Genomic DNA, 24,392 nt, shown 5'->3' on the forward strand with positions numbered 1-24,392 from the left:
CCTCATGGCTGTGGAATGATAACTTCTCACAGAAGATGGTAATGCTAGAGACTATTTCGCCATTGAACACTTGAAATATCTCTTCAAACAAATGAAAAATAAAACCAGTAGTTAAACCTTGTTAATACGTGAGACAGTGTGTATGCTATACTTCAAGTGGATGTTGATTACATTCACCAGTAATACAACATGATATGGGTTAATTAATTTTTGAACCGTACGGGTATTATGTATCTATATATCAGGGGGTACAACTCTGGTTAACTCGAACTGTAAATGTAAACTTAGCCATCTACTTTAAATGAAGCGTTAAGGGGGGGTAACGTTTTTAAATTTTTTTTTTGCATTTTTTTTATATTTGATTTTTTAAATGAAGAACCTTTCAAGAATATTCTGTGAAAATTTTAGATGAATCGGAGCAAAACTTACAAAGATACAGCCATGTAAGTGTTGCTACCAACCTGGCTCAACCGCGCGCCATTTGTACCTAGCAACTGTTTCGCTCACTCAACGTTTTCAAAGTCGGTGCCCCTCATAACTTTGAAACTACTGCACCGATCCTTTTGAAATTTTGAACACTTTTTCTGTAGATGTTTTACAAGGTAACGCCGAAGAGTTTTTTTTTCGAATTTGTTGATACTTTTGTTTTTACGGTAACTAATTAACCGATTTTTTACGCGAAAATCGTGTTTTTGACTTTAACGTAACCCTCTCGGCGTTACCCGGAGAAAACGATTATCTAACGAAATAACTTTGGTTTTTTGATTTCAGATGATTTAACACCGAGTTATGAGGGGCACCGCAAAACTACTTTTTTTTTAGATGCGTCCGAATAATTTCTGCCATTGCCGTATTTTTAAATATTTTTGGATGAAAATTTCACAAAATATAGTTCAAATGCTATAGTTTTATATAGTAAAAGATTTGACGAATAAATTTTAACTGTGTCATCAAAAAAAATCATAAAAAAGTGCCTTTTTTCCATGAATTAACGTTACCCCCCCCTTAACCTCAAAAGCCTAAATGAGTGAGAGTTTGCCCAGCATAATTTATGCGTGTCGGGCGAGCGAGCTCTACAGAATTAATATTAGCAGAATAAGCACGCACGAAAGCAACTTCAAAACAAAAATAATGCATGTAAACAACCACATTTGTGGATACATTTTGACTTAACCTTCAAAAGCTTAATGAAAACGAAAACAAAAACAAAAACAAAAGCACAAAAAACAAATAAGGAAATTTTTGGAATGCTTAGCTAAGCGATAAAATTTTATAACCAAACAAATAACGCTGAGTAAGTAATACTAAAAACGTGATGTGTCGTCATGGTTTCAAATGAAAACGGGAATAAATAGGTAGTCATACAAACATACTTCGAAAAGAAACCAAAAACAAAAAAAGGTTGGCAAAAACACCAAAAGTGAGGGTCAACGAGTTTTGGCGGTTAAAATGCAAGCAACAAAATCAAACGTTACTACGCTAGATGCCGCTACGTGACGCTAGATGCCGTTAGTGAGCCTTACCTCACGTTGTATACATTGCAACAAGTCATATTATATCGCGATTTAAAGAAGACATTATGCTTGAAAAAAGTTCTTCGACAGTTTTGTGTTTGGTGAAGTCAGTTTTGTGTACAGCGTGAAGGTTAAAAAATAAAGAAAATATTTATTCCTCAGAACCACCATAATCAAGGTAGAAATGTCGGAGGAGGCGACCGAAAAATGTGTGCACGTCGAGTTAGACCAGCATTGAATTGCAGATTAGTCAGTAAACAGTTTGGAACCATGTAAAATAATGATAATAATAGGCTCTTACACCCTTTGTTGAGTGTTTGGCCGAGCTCCTGCTCCTATTTGTGGTGTGCGTCTTGATGTTTTCCCACAAATGGAGGGACCTATAGTTTTGTGCCTTCTCCTTTTTTTCTTGGCAAATTTCAAATTCAAAAGGTGTTGTTGAAGTTACATTTTTCGAAAGTTTTTGTTGTTGGTGTTAAGGGGTTACAAGGGTTTCGTCGGGTAAAAAAGGCCTATTTTCAATATTTTTTTTTTTCTATGTAAAAAATTATTTATTTAATTCAAACTTTTTTCTGTCTTATAGATACATATTTAAAGAATAATTTCTGAAATTTTCAACAAAAAAAAATTAAAACTCCTCCATTGTGACGTCATTTCCGGTGACTCCTCGAAAAAAAGCTGCGTCCGCGTTGTCAGCATAACTCCGGACAGAATCATCAAAAATGAAAAAACAGAAACACGTGTTTTAGTTAAGACCATAAACTCGTGCTTGAACGAAGTAAAGAAAAAAAGGAAATTTTGGAATTTTGGCAGACATTTTTCCAAAAAAAATGAAAATTTCGGTCAAATATGCTTGGCATTTTGTTTTTTTTTAATGGTTGTAATTGGAAAAAAAAAAAACAAAAAAAATCCTTCGTTCAAGCACGAGTAAATCTTATCTTGAACACCTGTGTAAAATTTCATCAAGATCGGTTGAGTAGTTTTCGAAAACATTTGACAACCGACTTTGAAAACACGGTTCCGAGAGAGACGCGTTTAAGGTTTTGAGTAACAATAAAAGTGGCTTGGAGCGCACACCTTCCAAAGGCTGTATCTCCGAAACTATTATTCGGATCGACTTGAAAATTTAGGATAATATTCTTGAGATGTTGTAGAAATTTCTGCACCCACGAAACCCATGTAACCCCTTAAAGAGCTGTAACGACATGTGTGATTTATCTTAGCGTAACAACAAAATTTCGACAGCTATCACGAAACGATATCGCTCATTTATCATACTTCGATAGTGTCATAATCCAAATACAAATAAAGGGTTTTTCAATAAGGGCGGGTAGATGTTGAAATGGAATAAAATAGCGTTTGCTGTGTGGCACGTAGCGCCATCCTGCTGGAACCACATGTCGTCTAAGTCCATATGGTTCAATATGGGCCATAAGAAATTGGAAGGGCCACCACGTCTACAGAAAAATGGGCGCAATGCTCGCAACGTTTGCGTTAATGAACACTCATTTTGATAATAAAGTTTTATCATTTGAACGTGCTGTTCAATCGTGTAACTTTCCATGATGATTTGGCATAAACAACTGAATAATAAACAAAAGATTTGACAGATGTCACCAAAACAAAATGGCTGCCACAGGGCGTCAAAATCGACCCGCGCCAATTGAAAACCCCTTTATATAGATACATACGTATGCAGAATGTTGTGTTGTGTAATAAATTCGGCAATATATTTTAAAAATATATCTTTTATAAATATGTCTCTAGTTTTACTTAGGAAGGCATAGTAAATTGAAAACTTTATCGCCGTTTTTCTCCACATTTTCTTTTTTTAGCTATAGCATTATTGAAGTAAATGAGCGATCTAATATAACGACAAACGCGACAAATAAGACACCTTGTGAAATTCTTTAATGATAATTTCATCATCAAAATAAAACGAAAAAAATTCAGCACTTTTCAATTCACCCACTATTTATAAGCGCATATACATATATCTACGTATGTATGTTTGTATGTAAATAGGAACCTCACCCTTCCAATTGCTCTACCCTGGTTAGTCAGGGTAGCGATGATGACGATTTGCTTTTAAATTCAACTGACAACTGGTAGTTATCGCGTTTTTTATACACTTATTTTTTGTATTTGTGTTGTGTGTGTTTTTTTTTTCAAACACTTTCGTTACTGATTCTACTATACAACAAAATGGATCAAAAAGCGCGCCAAAATGCGAGCGGACTGAATTCAAGCTTATTTGGCGTGTGATCAACAACAAACTGATGAAAAATAACGAATAGCGAATGAAATTAATGGTATGACGCAGCACCACAAAACTCTACGAGGAAAAACAATTCGTACACGTTCAGTCAGCACAATGCCCAGGCACAATCTGAGCGCCACAATTCAAACTCAATTACAAAAAAGCAGCGCTGCGAATGGCTTCTGCTTCTGCTTCAGTTAGCTGTTAGTTGCTAGTTGCTAGCTTATGAATGAGAGCCACTAGAACTGTCATAAAAATGGGGTAGATGAAATTGCGCTCACAGTATCGCTCCACGTCTGTCTCATTTCCCGCCCAACAAGAGGCTTTGGCTGCTTACTAGTTGTTTAAATAGCTGCGCGATGACGACATGCACTACCACAACAGCAAAACAACACGCATGACGATGGCAATACGTCGCTTTTGTTTTGCCTTAATACTTTTATTTGCATTTGTGTTATTTTATTTTTTATTTTTAGCGTTTTAGGTTGATTATCTTGCCGTTGGTTAATTTGCTTGCGGTCTGGCTTGTTTTACGTTTCTTTGTAAGAAATGAAGGAAAACAAATGGGAAAATGAACAGTGTGGGTAGAAAGAGCAACAGTAAATATGTAAACAAATTTGAAAACCTCAAGCGTATACAAGTAGGTACTATTTTACTGCTTGTGATAATATAGAAACAGGCACAGAATTTGATTTTAATTTTTTTCCAATCGAACTACTTACTGCACATTGGGCGCCTTCTTCTTCTGATGGTGATGATGTGAGTGGCCCTCCTCGCCGGCAAATTCGCAATTTTCGTGATCGCAACTAGAGCGAAGGAAGGGTGTTTTTGAACGCGAACGTCGACGCGTCTCTATTTGATAATCACTCATTATACCGATTACAAATGCTCTATGTAAGCTGTAATGATTAAAATGAACAAAAAAAAAACATCTTTATTTAACATAAGTGAAAAGTGCACTTAAAAAGTACTGTTACGCCTAATACTCGTAGTATAGAAAATTACCACAAAGAACTAAAATACATATACAGTTTGTGAAGAATATCTTTGCATAGTGAAGAAAAATATAAAATTTTAGCTTTGATCGAGAATTCCAACAACAAAAAATTTATACACACATTCCATTACTGTCCTTGACTACGACTATTAGGCGCCAACAGTTATTAAATAAACACACACATTACAAAACACAACAAAAAAAATATGTTAACTCTAGTATTTAAAACTTTGAGTTCATCCCTCTGTCAACAGACCAGTGTATACCCTCGTTTAGTCCAACCGGAACATTCTCCACTCACATCCCGTCAAGGGAAGAGTGGACGGAGGGCTACACTTGGGGGCAGGGCCTGGTGAACTTGTTTACGGATGGATCGAAGTTGGAAGGAAAGGTTGGCGGAGGAGTCTTTTGCGAAGGGCTCCCCATCAGACTAAAATTCAGGTTACCGGACCACTGCGCGAGGAATGCATGCTGTGAGACTTGGAATCACCTCGAGTCCTTTTTATGCTGGATGTATGGAGGATGAGGTGGAATCATCTCAGCACCTTCTCCTTAGATGCCCTGCTCTGGCGGGGCTAAGATTCAGGCATGCTCTTACTTCTTTGCCACGCCTGTTGATATAGCTGGCGCTGACATTAAAAATCTGATGAGTTTCATCAGCAGCACAAAGCGGTTGACGCAAACATAGTCATCGTTCATAATCCGCACGCTCCTAACCATTCCATCACCGCCTCTCCCCGCCCTCTCCCTCATCGGTCCTTCCCCTCACCTCACTTCCTTGACAATGGTATCACAAAGGACGAATCCTTCTTCATCCAAGTGTGCTCACTCCCTGGGCAACCATACTAACTTAAGGGGGTCCTCTAGTTTCTTGGGTCGAAAATATCGAATTTTTTTTTTTCATAAATCACATTTACAACATGTGTTAAAAGTATGTGCTGAAGGATTTTTCGATATTCGAAGTGGCTCACAAGTTACGGCCTTGAACGGAGCAGGTATACTTAGCGCGCTCAACGCTGCGCGAACTTTGAAACGCGTTTTTCTCGAAACACTATTTTTCTAAATAGTGACCACGATATTTCAAAAACTACTGAACCGATCTTGTTCAAATATATACCTCATCTTTAATATATTATAAGCCAGCGATTGAACTAGGATTATCATGATTGCTTCGATAGTTTTTTTCCTATGAGCGAAAAAAGTAAGAAAAAATAAGTAAAAAATAGAATTTAATTTTCTAAAGTGTATACAAAAATTAATTTTTGTAATTAAGAATTCATTCTAGTTCAATCGCTAGTCTTAAATATGAAGATTAAAATGTCGTTCGGTTTTTCGATTTCAGATAAGCCAAACAGCCGCAATCTTGGTCACCGTCAAGCACCTCTTTTACTTTATGTCTTCTTGTCGGCCACTTTAACTTTTATTCTATTATATATTTTGTCTTCAAAAAATTTGTAAAGCTCATTTAAATGTTACTAAAGATTATGTGAACACAATGAGATTTATTATTTTGATCGTTTGCCCGTTAAAAATTATTGAAAAACCCGAAAAAAAAACAGACGAGAAACTAGAGGACCCCCTTAACCTAACCTAGTATTTAAAAAGTGTCAAAAAAATCTTTGCATAACTGATAAAAACAACAAAAAATGGAGTTATTTTCCGCGAATTTCATTCATTTGGGTTTTTTTGCAAATGGTATGGAATGTGAAAGGGATAAGAAATTATTTAGTTATAGAGTGATTGTCTTCAGTGCTACAAGGGATCTCAGATTTGAATAAAAAAATGCCAGGAAAACGAGTTTCAAAAAATATTATTACATTAGTGTATTTCAATCACTACAAAGGCAAATCAGCCAGAGAAATCGCCGATATGTTCTCCCTCAAAATTAGAACTGTATGAAATATAATAAACCGTGCTGAAAATGAAGAAATACTCGAGTTGAAAGGATCCACAGGCAGACCAAAAAAAAAAATGACGCAGCGCATTGAACGTAAAATTATTAAAACTATTTATGATAGCCCTCAAAGCAATACAAGAGGATTAGCTCTTCAAGTGGAAAAAGACTACAGGTTAAGAGTTTCTCATGAAACTGTTCGAAAAGTGTTGCAAAAACACAAATATTCTTCAAGAATGGTTAGGACCCCTAGAACCCCGTATATCAGCACAAAACGTTGATAAAAGATTGCCATTTGCCACCGAGCACATATCACTTCCCACAGAGTACTGGGACGACGTTATTTTCTCAGATGAGACGAAAATGATGCTCTACTACCATGATGGACCCCGATGGACCCCAGAGAGTTTGGCGTAAGCCTCTCACAGCACTACAAAACAAAAATATGTTTATCCCTACCGTAAAGTTTGGAACACTGCCAGTAATGGTTTGGGGTTGTATATGGGTGAAAACAAAATGAATTGAAAGAAATAATGACCAAGGAAGTATATCTTGATATTTTAAAAAACGAATTGACTTCCAGTATTAGAAAATTCGGCTTTGTTGACCCGAAAAGTTCGAACAAATTTAAATACAAATACTATCAAGATAATGATCCTAAGCCTAAATCTTACTTATGCAGGTCCTGGTTACTCTACAACTGCACCAAAGTTATTGATACTCCCGCCGAAAGTCCCGACATTAACCCAATGGAAAATTTGTGGGTTCATTTCAAAAATAAAAGTAGGAAAAAGATCGCAAACTAATAAAACTGAATTAATAAAATTCATCAGAGAAGAGTGGGAAAAATACCATTTGCATATGATATTCCCAAAGTAATTAAATCAATGCGCAGTCGTCTTCAAGCGGTAATTGATGCCCAAGGAGGACATAACAAATATTAACGCCAAAAGACTGCATTTTTTGTTGTTTTCATCAGTTATGCAAACATTTTTTTGACACTTTTTAAATAGAGTAGCCGAATGGGTTGGTGCGTGACTACCATTCACAATTCACAGAGAGAACGTCGGTTCGAATCTCGGTGAAACGCCAAAATTAAGAAAAACAATAGCGGTCGCCCCTCGGCAGACAATGGCAAACCTGCGAGTGTATTTCTGCCATGAAAAAACTCCTCATAAAAATATCTGCCGTTCGGAGTCGGCTTGAAATCGTGGGTCCCTCCATTTGCGGAACAACATCAAGAAGCACGCCACAAATAAGAGGAGGAGCTCGGCCAAACACCCAATTATATATACATACATACATATAATATTTACTTATATAATACTTATATATTATATATTCGTAGTACGTTCCCAGGACGTCATCATTTCGCCTTTTATTTTCTTCTCCAATTACAAACCGAATTACGTAATCCATTATATAAAACTTTAAGAGCGGTAATTCGAAATTTGTAGTTTGTTCCTATAATTTAATTTCAATTACCATGAGAATCACGCGGAGATCGCTCTCTTCCCTAATTTTTATCGAAAATATATCGAAATGAGCTGTCGAACTAGATAAAATAAAAATAAATAAACCAAAACAAAAAAGAAGTAAGGCAATTCATAACGAATTACTAAAACGGAGCAATATTCAAATAAAAACTTTATTTTTGAATAACAGAAACAAAAAAGAAGTCAGTAAAATTTTTGTAGCAAGAGCGCACTGAGCATTTCGAATTCAAATTGAACGTTAGGGTACCTACTTTAAAGATCATATGTATGCATACATATTTCTTTTTTTTGTAATATTATATGTAAACTTCAGAAATGCGTACGTTTTGTCGCGTACCAATGAAAGGAAATCTCATATATCGTCCCCTTAGTATAACAATAGCCTATGTGCTCATAGGCTATTATTTTTTTATTGAATTTTTGGTTTCTCCATCGTCGATTTTATATGTGGTCAGAATTTTGTCAAATTCTAGTTCCACAAAGTGGGTCAAAACGTCAGTCAAAAAATAATAAATATTTACAGACATAACGAGATTTGAGTGAGAGCTACTTTCGTTAAAAAGTTTGAAATTCATTTTCTCAAAACATCAAAAAATGTATAGGCTATTTTAATACTAAGGGGACGATATGTATGTACACATGTAGGAATGTAATAAAATTTCTGTAGACTAGCAGCAAACATTAACAGTGCCGAAAAGTTTTCATACCTTGGTTGCCATACGGCAATTTTACTTCATAAGCAGACACCACCAACAGCTTTGTAGTCTATTCATATGCGTGTAGGTAACTTATCGGAGATATTTCAAAGGGAGTGGGTTGTTTACAATTGAGTCAGCGACGGTGGTATTGCAAAAGCAAGCAAAGAACAAAATCAATATACTATACAAATAAAGTCAGTGTCTCAACAAATGGATGGCTGGGATGTGTACTTGTTGTAAATAATCAGTTTGTATGTCTGCATGTACTAAATGCTTATATGGAACTGCTTCTTCTGACCTCTTCTTCTTCTTCTTCTTCTTCTTCTTAATTGGCGCGATAACCGCTTACGCGATTTTGGTCGAGTTTAACAAAGCGCGCTAGTCGTTTCTTTCTCGTGCTAACAGGCGGCAGTTGGACACACCAAGTGAAGCCAAGTACTTCTCCACCAGATCTTTCCAACGCAGAGGAGGCCTTTTTCTTCCCCTGCTACCACCAGCTGGTACTGCATCGAATACTTTCAGAGCCTGAGCGTTTGTATCCATTCGGACGACATGACCCAGCAAGCGTAGCCGCTGGATTTTTATTCGCTGGGCTATGTATATGGCGTCGTAAATCTCATACAGCTCATCGTGCAAAGGTCCAAAACTCTTCCGCAGAATCTTTCTCTCAAACACTCCAAGCGTCGCTTCATCGGATGCTGTCATCATCCACGCTTCTGCGCCATACGTTAGGACGGGCATGATGAGAGCCTTGTAGAGTGTTAGTTTTGGACTTTACTATTTGCCTACTTAGTCCAAAGTAGCACTTGTTGGCAAGAGAGGTTCTACGTTGGATTTCGAGGCGACATTGTTATCGCTCCAACCTCTCCAACATTAGTTTAAATAAGTCACACGACAACGAGTCACCCTATCTGAAACCTCGTCTGGTATCAAACGGCTATTGAGCAACGTCATCTTGCGTAGCCGGATTAGTTTTGCGGGGTTACCAAATTCAGACATCGCGGCATACGGGAAACTCCTTTTCGTACTGTCGGCGTGTGTCGATTCTCCTTTCATGGGTATTTTCCAAGATTTGGCGTATTGTGAATATTTGGTCGATGGTAGTATTTCCAGGTCTAACTCTAATTCAGGAAAAACTTATTTTATCTCCTTCAAAATATGACCCGTCTGAAGCAACACACATGCGCCAACGTTTAATCCAGTCCTCCATGCACCCCTGGTAGGCCGACGAAGGGATGGCCTTCAGCTCCTTTCTCGCATTCTCTTTAATCTCCTCTATCGACTGAAATCTTCTTCGACGAAGTGGTAACTTCAACTTGGGAAACAAAAAGAAGTCGCACTGGGCCATATCAGGTAAATACGGTGCTTGCACGATGGTATTTACTTGGTGTTTGGTCAAATAATCCAGCACAATTTGGGCTCGGTGCAATGGCACATTATCATCATGCAAAATCCAAGAATTGATTGCCCAAATTTCCGGCCGGCCAGGCAGACACTAATGATCCGATGGCGCTAAAAAGTGACAAATGTGTGTCTTACACTCCTACCAACATAAGAAAAATATATGGACCGGTTTCCACGTGCGCGGTTCGTTTAAATTAAACATTCCCGGCACTTTCTGATCATAGGGTATTTATTTCTCAACTTCAACCAGAAACTTTCTAAAAGAAGCAAAACGTTAGAACTATTTATACAAGTGAGTGCCAGCGGCTTTTTTTCTTTTTTAGTGTATTCTCAACCTCTTCCCAATTCCCATTTGCCTTTCATTACAATTCTCCAACACAAATGTGTGCAATGGCAGACTTGCTAACGGCTGTAAAGTTTGTAGAAGGTATAAAAGTTAAAGCACGAAATATTGAATAATTGCAAATTGACAATGAAGCGAGCAAGTAGAGAAAACCAAAATAAAAATATACCCACAGCACATGTGGAATAATATGCCGAGAGTAAAAAGTGATAAGCAACCGGCAAAAGTGCTAGCCACAAGGTCTTGAACGAAGTGCACTCGAGTTTGGAATAAAAATTAATGTTGTTGGAGCAAAAAGTAAAACAAAAAAATGTATAATGAATCACACGACATCCTATGGAATTAAAAGTGAGGTAAGTAATCATTAAAAAATTGAGAGGAATAAAATACGGAAAAGAAAATTGAATTTTAACAAATTTTAGCTTCTAAAATACATAACAAACGTACTGAATTAGTTTATAATAAGTATTTATTACATGTGAATAAATTTAAAAAATATATAATCTTTCGCCTGATAACATTCCCAAGTATTAGAATTCCAATATTTTTCGTGTAGGCCGTTAATTTTAATTTTAACACCACGTCAGCCAAGAGAAAAGTTTTTGTATTCAGCAAGCATCATAAAAATTCATTCAGTCATATATACATATGTACCTATATATAAAGCGTTTTTCAGTAAGAGCGCTTCAACTTTTTTTTTGAATAAAACACAAACGGTTTGACTTTTTTAACTAATTTTTTTTTTATTATCAAGTTTGAACATATACATTTAAGTATGAAACTCGATTTCTTTTGCATGACCACTGCGTGCACGTTTTACGAAGTCCAATCGTTGAACCCAATTTTCGACCACTGTTTTGCATAAATCGGCCGAAATTTCAGAATTTCGCGTTCAATATTGGCTCTGAGCTCACAAATCGTCGCCGGCGTGTTACTGTAGACCAATGACTTCACATAACCCCAAAGAAAATAGTCTAGAGGCGTCAAATCACACGAGCGCGGCGGCCATTCGACCGGTCCATTTCTGGAAATAATGCGCTCATCGAACTTACTCTTCAACAAATCAATTGTAGCGTGTGCTGTGTGGCTTGTGGCCCCGTCCTGTTGAAACCACATGTCGTCTAAGTCCATACCATTCAATTGCGGCCCAAAATAATCGTTTATCATGTCGCGGTATCGATTTCCATTCACAGTAACGTGGCGATCGTTCTCGTCAACGAAAAAATATGGGCCAATTACGCCACCGGCATGTAAACCGCACCAAACAGTGATTTTTTCGGGATGCAACGGTGCCTCATGAATCACGTGTGGATTGCTTTCTGCCCAGTAACGCATATTTTGCTTGTTGACAAAGCCATTGAGCCAAAAGTGAGCTTCATCACTGAAGATGATTTTTTGGAAAAAATCTGGATCTGGTAGCAGCAACAGAACGATTATTTTCATAAAAAATTTGCACGATTTGCAATCGTTGCTCAAGTGTGTAGCATTCCATGATGAAATGTATACTAAAGTAGTTTACAAATGACAAGCGAAAAATAAAAAATATTGCGTCGTTCGCCCTCCCTATCGGAAAAAAGTTGAAGCGCACCTATTGAAAAACGCTGTATGTACATATAAGTAGATACGTCCGTACATATGTATGGATAGTGTGTAATACATGAACATTAGAGTACGTTGAAATAATATCACCTTCATTTTAAAGATTAGTAAATAATTTACTTTTTATTTTAAGTCACACCGCTATCAACATTTTGAAGTATTTAACTTATTAGTTTTTTTAGCTTCAAACACAAAATTAGAATAAGTTTTAGGTACTACTGTTATTGATATTAGTATTCTATTTTTTGGCCTCTCCTTTTTATATACCTCATATCTACATTTTGAACGTAAATAAAAAAAAAAAATTTTAAACAAATTGCCCGTTGTCGGCCATAGAGCGTACTTTTATTTATTTAACTAAGGAATACAATCATAGTCTTACTTACTATGTACGTATACGTAGGATTTATGAGTTTAAATATAAATTTATTACTAAATTTTTTAACTATTATAAAAACCGGGACGACCCGGATTTAAATCTGGCCAAGGACTATCACTTCAGCAATATTCCTCAAAAATTTAAGGGAAATGTTTTATGCTGTTGCAATAACGACATGGTTGGCTCTAAATGAATGTTGTACAGATATTTTATGACAAAAACCGTATGAAAGCAATTGTGTGAATATGGCATATCCGAACCCCGGAATCCTACCCATATTTATATGAAGTTTTTCCATGTGCCCTTGTTATACAATGATTCATTCATTTACCTTATTCACTTCAATCCTTGTGACGGCATCAACAAAAAATCTGTTTTAGAAAATCATTTTTTTAGGCACATGTATGAAAACATATGGGGTATATTCATATTTTGTTGAAAACTGCCGTGTTTTCAATAAAATTGATTTATCATTGAAAATGATTAGGTGCTCGAAAATGGAATGGAATCTACAGGCAAGTAAACATGTAAACCTATCAAACACTAAAACCTGATAAATGTATAAATTTTACTTTTTGTGTTGCCATGTAAAATTTTGGAACCTGGAATTTTCAAAATGTATAGAATTTGCAAGTTAGAAGGCGGAATTTTTGGATGTGTAGATTTTGGGGCGCGGTATAAAAATGGAGCGTTAGAACACAGGATGTATTGTGGAATATACTCATAATTGTCAGATGTGTAGATTTCACATTAATTTTATTTAGTATTTTACAGTTTGTATAATTGTCAGAAAATTGCGAAAATTCTATCTTTTGGTAGATTATTTAGTATGGAAATCTATTCTGGAAAATCTGGATAATCTGCATTTGCCTCATCGGCCACTGAACGTGGCAAAAATTATAGAGAAAGAAAGCAATCAATTACAAGCTATAGAATGCCGAATGAAGTACCTCCTGTCAACAAACAAACAGTCGGCGCACTCGCGTATCAGCACCAACGTCACAATCAAGAAGACGAAAAAAAGGATATGAATAATGTCAAAATTAGTTGTCTTGTTGACATCCGTGTGTTCACTTTGTGATTTGATAATTTATAGTGGGTGATTTAAATAATAACTAAAGTGGAATATAACAAAAAACAAAAACATGAAAAAGTATGTGATGTGCATAAAAACAGTTAAGCAGGGTAAACGACCCCACCACCTATTGCAGACGAAGAGCTCCAGCTTCCCCGTGAGACTCGTGTAACACTGATCCAGATTCGACCCCGACATACCAAACATATCTCCGGCATGTGAAGATACTCCGCACGACACTAACCACCTCTTCACATGCCCCCTAAAACCTACTCATCTAACACCCCTCTCCCTCTGGACCCAACCTGTCGAAACAGCATGTTTCCTGGGCCTACCCCTAGATGAACTAGACGAAGACGACCGGTGATACGCCTACACTGACAGGGCTACCAATGCTGTTAAATCAACAACAACAACAACCCCATTGTGTTCGTTTCTACGATAGTCGGTTCTACGTTACCGAAACGACCCGGATCTATATCCGGCCAAGGACTGTCACTCCAGCAGCATTCCCTGTAAGTATGGGGAATGTTTATGCTGCTACAACAACAACAACCCCCTATTGTGGCGTGCCGAAACGGCAAATATGGAGCAGAGCATGCTGATTTCGACACGATAAAATTCAATAAACCAAAACAAAATACATATAGGGTGGGCCATATAAAATTTGCTTTTTGAATCGGCTATAAAAGAAAAACTAATCAATATTTTTTCAAACTTTTTTCTTTATTTTGAAGATTGAACATTGTCATTTATGAATGAAAAATAATATCGTTCAAATGACTGCCACGACTGGCTTTACGGTAGGCCAACCCAATTTTTAAGCACATTTTCGATTGTTTGGGCTCCATTTCATGAATGGCAACTTCGATTTCGTGTTTGAAAGCATCAATCGTCTCTGGATGGTTCGCATAGCATTTGTCCTTAACGGCTTCCCACAAAAAATAGTCCAACGGGCTTAAATCACACCTGCGCGGCGCCCAATTGATATCGGAATTTCGGCTGATTATTCGGTTTTCAAAAACGGTAGCCAAAAGTTCGAGTGTAACTTTGGCAGTGTGACAAGTTGCACCGTCCTGTTGAAACCAAATGTCGTCCATGTCATCCTCTTCAATTTTTGGAAACAAAAACTCGTTGAGCATGTCACGGTAACGCTCGCCATTTAGTGTTACCACGGCTCCTCGCTCATTTTCGAAAAAAAATGGCCCGATGATGCCGCCAGACCAAAAACCACACCAAACAGTGACTCGTTGTGGATGCATTTGCTACCCTACAGTAATGTGTGGATTTTCTGAGCCCCAAATCCTACAATTTCGCTTATTGACGTAGCCACCGCTATGAAAATCAGAAAAGAAGAAGAAGACTCATCACTTTGGAAATAGGTTTTCAATATTTCCCAGTTTTGTTCAAGCGTATAGCGTCCCATTTCGTAAATGTCAAACCTTTAAGTAAATTATGAACACATTTGACATGTCATTTGTGTTACCATTCTCAAAAAAAGGTGGTTGAAAAAGCAAACGCTATATGGCCCACCCTGTATATGATTTTATATATAATATATGCGGATGCCATCACCTAATATAGCACTTATCCAAATAAGCATCAGGACGCTGTAGGTTAAATGCACTATGAACACCGAAAACCCAAAACCGAAAAAACTAAATGCGTACAGAATTAGACATGGTTAAGAGTTCGTCAAGCATGTGACCATTTTATCACAAATTACTGCAAGTGCATACATACATTAGGGCGGGTCGATTTAAAAATCGCTCATTGCTCTCAGAAAATCGTATTCTAGGGATCAAAATAAGAAACTTTGCCGAAGGAACCATACCTCTAAAACGAATTCTGATGTCCCCCAATTTGGGTCGAACGAAAAATCCCACTTTGACCCATTTAGAGTGCTCCAATCGAGTCCAAATGTATGACCGACCCCCACTAACTTTGGACGGCCGATCCACCCATGCCAGTGGCACACCCCCTGGAACTCCCCTGGGGGGTTTCCCATACAATAATTTCAAAATATCACCATTTTCGGCCTTTACATGAGAAAAGAAACTAAAAAGTTCGACCCAAATTGGGGGACATCAGAATTCGTTTTAGAGGTATGGTTCCTTCGGCAAAGTTTCTTATTTTGATCCCTAGAATATGATTTTCACACAGAGTAATGCGCGATTTTTTTGCCTCCCCACAAATCTACCCGGCCTAACATACATACAATCAACTGCAAACAAATACCACTTTAAATTAGACACCTTGTTCGCGTATGTAGCGCATTTCAAAAATTAATTATCGTTCTATAAAATTTTTTATCTACATACTTACGGTGTATTTAGTTATATATGTATGCATGTATGTATGTATGCATTCGAATTATCTTATTTATGTATTTCGGTTATTTGTATCAAGTGGCCAAATATTCAACTAAAAATAATTCCGAAATGTTGCATAAAAATGCGTTCTTAAAACGAGTGCACCAGATACAAGTAAATTGTGCGTACGAAGAATGTGGTGGCACTCGGCAATGAGGCCCGGGGTAAAATATCAAGAAAGCCAAATAATAGGTATCGGTAAAAGCAAATAACAAAAAGTTTCTATAATCATTTATTTCTCGTTTTAACAATTAACTGTTTTTAACCCTTTACCGATACTTTGGGAACAATTTTTTCACCCAATGCGTATTAACTTGAATAAAAACATTTTTTTGTTATGTTTAATTAGAAACTTCTTACTCACAAAAATGCTTTTTTCTTTAATAATAGTTAATACATTAAATATAATAAACCTAAGAAATTGTATAACTATTATGATGCGCAAATCAATACAATTTCCCTAGCAAACGCAACTGAATTTGACATTTTCAAAGAAAATTCAACCCAGTGTATATATGTAAGTATGTATGTGCATAGATAGTTAAGAGAAAGGTCATTAAATCACACGGCCACTTCAACTTTCAAACACGTTACTAACCACTTATTAGAGACGAATACTGTGTTAAAACATCTTTTAAATGTGCATACATATTTACACGTATAAAGTATGTATTGGAGTAAAAACGAAAACTAAAATGCACACTTTTCCAACGCTCCGCGCAGAACACACATGTTCAACTTACATACGAACATTCACATATACTATGTATATACCCAAAGGCGGTACTGTATTTACCCATGACAATACAAATGTAAACAATTTTCCAACCAGCAAAAAGATTTTTGTTGTTTTCTCTATATTCCCTCCCACCGACATTCTTTTTACGTTTTAAACCAGAGTTGCCATTTAATTAGTTGGAGTTGAAAAGAGTTGCCCTTATGTGGGCTTTATCTGTTATTTGATTTCGAACAAAAGTGCATCTTTAAGGCGCCGTTTTTCAATGCTACTTAATGCCTCCCAATTAAACTAAGATTAAACACCTAATTTTGCAGACTTAAACTCAGCTTTAAAATTCACAAGAGTAAATTAAGTTAAGTTAAATAAAATTTTCTTCACTTAAGAAACACCAAAAAGATTTTAGGTAAATAAATAATAGGCACTTTATAGCAAATATATTCACATAGTATACGAATACAATTCGTCCGATCAATTTATGGCAAAGTATATACCGTTATAATCAGCCCGGCTGGAATTTAGAACAATGAATATTTTAGAATTTCTGGCAAACTATAATGTTTTCTTTAATGAAACTTGGTGGAGATGTTAGTGAGGTGTTAAGAAACACTCTTTATAACTTTAAATTAATCGGGAAATAATAATTTTTTAATTATTTACATTCAAAATGCCCTTGGGAACATCAGTATAATTTGCCACATTACACTCTATATTTTTTAACATTTCACTATAAATCACCAAATATACACTCACACGCGTGTTTGTACCGATTTTTATGCTAATACTCTAATTATATCTATTAAAATTAAATGCAAATTCATTTGCCTATGCAATCACATTCCAATTTTAAGCGCGAACAAGAAGAAGATTGGAATTACAACAGTATGGTGTTGCCGGATGCCTGCAAATGAAAACAAAAATTAAGTACTTGAGTTTAGTGTTAATGATGGGAATGGGGGTTATTGTGCCTGCTTACTACATACACGCATATGACGTTTTAATTTTGGGTTCAATGGTTTTAACACGGAAAGGAGTTCTACGCAAAAATACTGTGGATTGCGTAGCCGGAGTAGGACTGATGAGGGTTATTTTTATGAAGCGCGGCCGAAGGCCGCCTACGCGTAAAGAGTTCCACGCAAAAATACTGTGTTAATTAATTTAATTTAATTTTAATTACTTTATTATTTTTTGTGATACGCTTAATATCATCGTTTTTAAGTTTAAATGAGTTGTTTGTTTTTATTATCAAATTCATTTCTCAACTTTAAATTACAGCAAAAAATACTGCAGTTTTACAATGAACCTTCCACTGAACATCCCTGCGTGCGAACTTCGTTTTCATTTCAGGTGTATGGCAACACCAACTTTTCGCTAAATTATAGAACTTTAACATTAAATTACTTAAAAACTATAAGCCTCCGGCAGGTTCTGTTTTCAGTTTTAAGATGGGGATACACCCCTCTATCACTCCCTTTTTACCGTTTTTTCCAAAGCGATCGGCATTATACTAAATTCTAGCCAGAAACATTATTTTTGTAGTAAATTACGAGTTGATGAGTTGTGTTTAATGTTAAACACCAAAACAGCCCCTAAATTCGTGTTTATGGCCCAAAGTGAACGGACTATATGGTAGCTCTGTTCCCAACCCCTGGCATTCCGTTAACGTGACTGATTACACCACTTCTACGTTCGCTTGCTTATTTCAAGAGTAGAGAATAATATATGCACCTATTTAGCTCAATATTTATCAATCCTTACATCTTATTGACACTATTGACTTCACGTAAAATAGAACTTACTAGTTTTGTATTTGTTTAGACTTTTTTCAGTAGTTGCGTTTTTATACGTCTTTTTTAACTTAACATGTAATCCTGTGTATTAATTTAATATCTACGCACTTTAATCAATTAATATTTCATGTTCAGATTTATTCACTAGTAATTTAAACAGTGCTTGTATGAAATTGTGACTCATACACCGGAGTTCTTAATATTGTAGCACATCAAATAAGAATGTCCATATAAACTTTTTCCGATTTGACACAAAATTATTCCGCGTACAAATATGCACAATAAATTATATCGACAGCCAATAAACGAATGAGCGCAAAATGAAATAAATCAGACAATAGCCAAATTCACGCCAGAGGTCGCGTCGATTTTCGAAAGCAGATGCCGCAAGTTTATGTAAAATATAGGGGGAACAGGTCGGATGTGGTACAATCAGAGAACGTAAATTCAATTTACGTTCTCTGTTACAAATAATAACAGGTAATTGAGAGTGGAAAAAATAAAAATAAATTATTAATGAGGAAACTAAAACTATGTGTGAATTAAAATAATGTATGGTCAAAAAATCCACGATAATGTTTTAAGCAAGAAATGTTGATTATAATCCAGATTATAAATTTTCAAGTTCCTGCAATATATACATAAGTGTTCACCTAAATAATTAGTTAGAGATGATTTATGATTGTGTTTCCGATTGTGTGATTTCTCCGAAAGTGGCACCAGCCATTGCAAGAGCTGCATTTGACTAATGTCAGATTTCGAGATACTCCGGCCTGACGCATGGAACAGACTGTGCGGGGGACCAAGAACTGCTGGTTGAACCTCGTTGGCGCGTGAAGTTTGAGCGAGTTGGGGAGCTCCGTGGAACCGTGTAGATCTTATTTGTGGCGCTGGTTGGTTGAACCAATACAATGCGTGAGGTACAAGCCGTGGGAGCTGAGGGCGACAGATGGTGGGAGCAACATGCAGCCACATACAGTGTGGACCACTTCTTATATGTCTTAAGGCCTGAACAGGTCTTGAGGTGGCGCCACCCATTGAACCGGTTGCATCTAACCCATGTTAAGTTTGGTTGGAGCCGTCTCTAACAAACGTAGCAGAAATACACTTTGGGTTCAAGGTTAGGCTCAATGGCACCCTTGAGGAGAAGTATTAGGAGCAGTTTTGATGTGTGGAGGTGCTCCAATGACGATACGATGAGAGGTGAAGTTCAGCGCACTAGATAGGGCTAGTTTACTTGGCTGGCAGCCCTTGGTCGAGAAAAACTCGAGTCATTCCGGTACCTAGAACCGGTAGCCATAGGAATGATTGCTTCGACGAGTCCACTTTCCTTTTCCTGGGAGAAAATAAAGGTACCCGTCAAGAAAGCTAAAGCTTCCAAAGCCATTGGGCCGGACGGCATTAATACGGTGATGTCGAAAGTTTTGAGGCCGACGGGGGTAGCCTTCATCACGAGGGTCTACAATCTGTCTTTGATAAGTGGAAACTAAGAAGAGTGGTCCCTCTTCTTCACTACGAGGAATCTACAAAATTCCCCTACTAGATCCACGGCGACCTTATTTTTTATCTGGTCGAACGAAGTCTAATTGCAGTTAAAGTCAACGACACGCCTATCGGCAATTGCAGCAGCTTGCCTGACATTACAATTGCTAGCGCGGATCTGATAAAAATCATAACCTGGCGACCTATGCTATCGCTTGCACCAGACCACTTGCCCATTATCATCTCGATCGAGAGACCTGCGGACTTTGTTTCCGCGGATTACCGGTCATACATTAACTTTACCAAAGCTAATTGGGCCAGATTCGCGGAATTTACCGAGGACGCTTTCGCCGCGCTCCCCATCCCACCGATGTGCGCCTAGGCGAACCGGCATTCCGCAAGGTGCTCATAGCTGCTGCGGCTCGCTTCATACCCGCTGGAAGGATCCGGGACATACACCCCAATTTCCCAGCTAAAGCTTTAAAGTTCTGGCAAACGAGCGTGACTACCTACGCCAGGCCGATCACGGGAATCTTCGCATAAAGGATCTCAATTTGGAGATCTGGCTACTGGTAATTTAACACAAGCGTTCTAAATGGGAAGAACACTTGAAGTCCTCCTCTGATGTGAGTAAGCTCTGGTCCACCGTAAGGTCCCTGTCGAACTCGACGAAGCACACCAGGTGGATATCACCTTTAACGGTCCGACAAAGTGACCCGAAGAGAGCGCGAGCTATTTTAGCCGGCAATTCATACTGCATTCTCTGGCCGACAGATCCAAGCGTAGTGCCACCAGACGGCTGCAACAGTGCGCCACTTGATCTCTCCAATGATGAGGTTCAGGAAGCCATCTACAAAATGAAATCATGTAAAGCTATTAGCCCTGACGGACTAAACCTGCCGATGTTGAAAAAGCTGGGTCCATTGGGAGTAAAATATCTCACAGGGGCTTTTAATATGTTCATGGCCACTCTCCTGACGAGTAGAAATCAGGGAGAGTGTTCCCATTACTGAAAACTGGGAAACCCGCGAACCAAGGGGATTCTTATCGGCCGGTAACTCTCCTTTCCCCAGTATTGAAGACTCTTGAGGCTCCTCTACTCCCACTCTACACGAAACCCCTGGCTTCCGTCGAGCGCACAATACTACCACAGCACTCACCGTCATTAACACTCATATAAACCGCGGGCTCAACCAAAACCGCCCCTGTGAGAGGACTGTCCTAGTAGCGTTGCACCTAAAGAAAGCTTTCGACACTGTCAGCCAAGCGACGCTACTAGATGGCAAGTCCACGGCGACCCTTTTCACCACCTGGACAAAGGAGGTCAAGATGTCCCTTAAGGTAAAAGTCGACGACACACCCATTTCGACGGTAAATAGCCCCAAAATTTTGGGTGTGACCTTTGACAGCTTGTTCTCCTTCTTGCCACAAAAGTCCAAAATCGCAACAAGGTCCTCAAATCGCTGACTGGCAGCCCTTGGGACAAAGACAAAGAACTATTGCTTTTGACATTGAAGGCAATTGGCCGGCCGGTTCTAAACTATGCTGCGCCTGTCTGGTCGCCTGGAACTAGTGATTCGCAATGGACAAAGCTACAGACATGTCAAAATACCGTCATTCGGACAGCGACCAGGTGCCTCCTGATGTCTCCCATCCAACATCTTCACAACGAGGCACAAATGCTCCCAGTAGCGGAGCACAACAAACTGCTCAGCAAGCAGTTCCTGGTGGGATGTTATCGTAGGTTTCACCCCTGCAGACACCTGCTTGATCCTGAGCCGCCTCCCAGTCACGTCAGGAGACACCTCTTAGACTACGCTGACGAAATCCGGGACAAAACTGACCGAAACCTATTGGACCGGGCAGTATTTAGACAGTCAATAAACGACATTCACCGGGAGACCGTTACCACCTTCATGAACTCCCGTCCTGTGAATGCCGTAATCGGAGTCCAACCACCACCTATCGCAGATGAAGAGCTCCAGCTTCCCCATGAGACTTGTGTAACACTGGCACAATTACGTTCTGGATACTGTAGCAGGTTAAACTCCTACATATCCAGAATCGACCCCGACATACCAAACATATGTCCGGCATGTGAAGGTACCTCGCACGACACTAACCACCTCTTCACATGCCCCCTCAAACCGACTCATCTAACCCCCCTCTCCCTCTGGACCCAACCTGTCGAAACAGCATGTTTCCTGGGCCTACCCCTAGATGAGCTAGACGAAGACGGCCGAAGATATGCTTACACAGACAGGGTTACCTATGCTGTTAAAACAACAACAACTAGATGGCATTTTACAGTCGACGCTCCCGCTAGGGCTTGGGCTACATCTCGGAACTCCCCTCTGCCACCAGAGGGAGTCTCCCTGGTCTGCTACGCCAACAACTGCACAATAATGGCGTCAGGCAATGACATTGATGGCCTGTCCGCCAAGATAAACGAATACCTCGCCTGCCTTTCTCGCTTCTTCAATGCGAGGAACTTACAACTTTCCCCACGAAGTCCACGGCGACCCCCTTCACCACCTGGGCAAAGGAGGTCAAACTGCAACTTAAGGTAAAAGTCGATGACACACCAATACCAACTGTTAACCCCAAAATCTTGTGAGTTACCTTCGACAGATTGACGTCGTTCATCGGGAGACTCCTACCACCTTCTTAAGCTCCCGACCCTCCAATACCGTTACCGGAGTCCAACCACCACCCATTGACTCCAAATTTAATAAAGATAACTATATCCCACACAATTATTTTGTATTATATTATGATTGGTTGTATGTATATAATTTATATTTTCGAGTATCGAAATTGCAATAGTTAAAACTCAATTTGGAGGCATGTAGAATATTTAACACAAGATGTAGAAGTGTTTGATGTTTATTTTTCTATTACTTCACACTTACATCGCACAACGCACAAATACCAAGTCTTGGGAAACGGTATTGTTCCATTAACTTAATAGTTTAGTGGTATTTGTAGTTTCTGTGGTGTCTCATTTTGCCGTAGTTGATTGCGTAGAAGAAGGTCATGGCAGCGACAGTAATCTGGAAAAAAGGTGCAATACCAGCACGCTTGGGCTGCACATACTTGTGCTGCCAGCGCCACCAAGCACGACTGAATGCGCCAGCAATAGCTTGAGGCGATTTATTGCGGCGGCTCAACCATGCCCCAATCTCACCAACTTTAATTTGACCGAATGGTACATCAGCTAAAAATAAATAATTTTTGTTAAACGGATGCGATATACCATCGTATTTAATGAGGTAAGACTTATGGTATTCATTACGTAATTTGCGATGGGTTAGCGAAAGTTTTTTAACACTTGTTTTACAAACCTTTGCCATAATAACGTGCCGGATCATATGGCCCATGAACCTTTGGGTTATACTCAGCTGGATAATCGCCAAATGCCATCTTGTCTTAAAAATTATAAAAGAAAAATTAACGAAAATTATCAGACGTATAGTTATAAACTTACTTCTTCCACTAACTGCAATGACAGACTTTGACAACTAGTGCTGCATATGGCAACGCATTTGAAACGCTATTCGTTACTTTTGTTGATTACTTGGTACTCAATTTTTTTTTTATTTCCTTAAGGCATTTTAGACGTCACGAATCAAGAATGTATTTTATTTCTCATTTAAGTATACAGAATGTTTATTGATCAATGGAAAAATTACAGATTTTAAACTTTTTAAACATTTTAGTAAGTAAGATGGAAGTAATTAATTATACCGGATACTTCACAACAACAATAGTAGCAACCAGCCACGAGACAAAGCGTCAATCGTTAATCCCCATAATTGAAAACAAGGAGACTGATATGAACAAACTCAACAGGAGCAAGGCCAAAAAGTTTAATTAGTATTTTTTTATTTAATTGAAATGGAAATATGTGAATATTCATTTTTAATTACTTCTTATTATTACTAATTAATTATTCACCGATTTTAATACTCGGGCACTTGCGTCCTGGGGTATTGCAAGTTTGTTCACATAACGGTCGTATGTAACAGCATAACGGAATCGAGGTAGATATAGACAACAGAGCATGCATGTGCATTCAACTTTAACAAGAAAAGAAACACGGAGGCTACTTATTTTTAAACTTTTTTATATATTTTATAGCATTTACTCACTAGTCTATTTTTTCCAAAATTAGAAAGAGAAGTTCAGTGCGCCTCGAACCGACAAAGATTATCCATTTAAGGTAAATGAAACTTTCCCAAACTTGGCGCACGTACTGCTTCACATCTTATTATGACCCTATATAAATATTATCGAGATCGGATGAAACTATGCCCATTCTTTTATATGTTTAGACCCAAATACTTTCCTTCC

General features: G+C 38.1%; 2 protein-coding genes across 4 annotated transcripts in view; both read right to left on the minus strand.

Moving 5' to 3' along the window:
- LOC129243735 (klaroid protein) overlaps positions 1 to 18,673 on the minus strand; it is a 38,130-nt gene extending 19,457 nt beyond the window's left edge. Inside the window, exons 1-2 of one of the 3 annotated variants that reach the window (XM_054880991.1) lie at positions 18,567 to 18,673; positions 4,497 to 4,673 (exon numbers count right to left, since the gene is read on the minus strand). In XM_054880991.1, the coding sequence (XP_054736966.1) occupies positions 4,497 to 4,645 (149 nt within the window). In that variant the 5' untranslated portion in view covers positions 4,646 to 4,673; positions 18,567 to 18,673. Of the gene's footprint in view, positions 1 to 3,548; positions 3,910 to 4,496; positions 4,674 to 18,566 lie in introns of those variants that run through there. The other 2 variants (XM_054880993.1, XM_054880992.1) reach the window with 2 other exon arrangements.
- Positions 18,674 to 22,909: 4,236 nt separating this feature from the next.
- On the minus strand, positions 22,910 to 23,619 carry LOC129245522 (putative ATP synthase subunit f, mitochondrial). Its single transcript, XM_054883723.1, has 3 exons — positions 23,527 to 23,619; positions 23,384 to 23,467; positions 22,910 to 23,256 (listed from the first exon to the last, which is right to left on the minus strand). Exons 2-3 carry the CDS (start codon positions 23,460 to 23,462, stop codon positions 23,012 to 23,014), a joined length of 324 nt encoding a protein of 107 aa, XP_054739698.1. The 5' UTR covers positions 23,463 to 23,467; positions 23,527 to 23,619; the 3' UTR covers positions 22,910 to 23,011.
- Positions 23,620 to 24,392: the final 773 nt, after the last annotated feature.

This window comes from Anastrepha obliqua, chromosome 4 (genome assembly GCF_027943255.1).
Source record: "Anastrepha obliqua isolate idAnaObli1 chromosome 4, idAnaObli1_1.0, whole genome shotgun sequence".
Lineage (NCBI taxonomy): Eukaryota > Metazoa > Arthropoda > Insecta > Diptera > Tephritidae > Anastrepha > Anastrepha obliqua.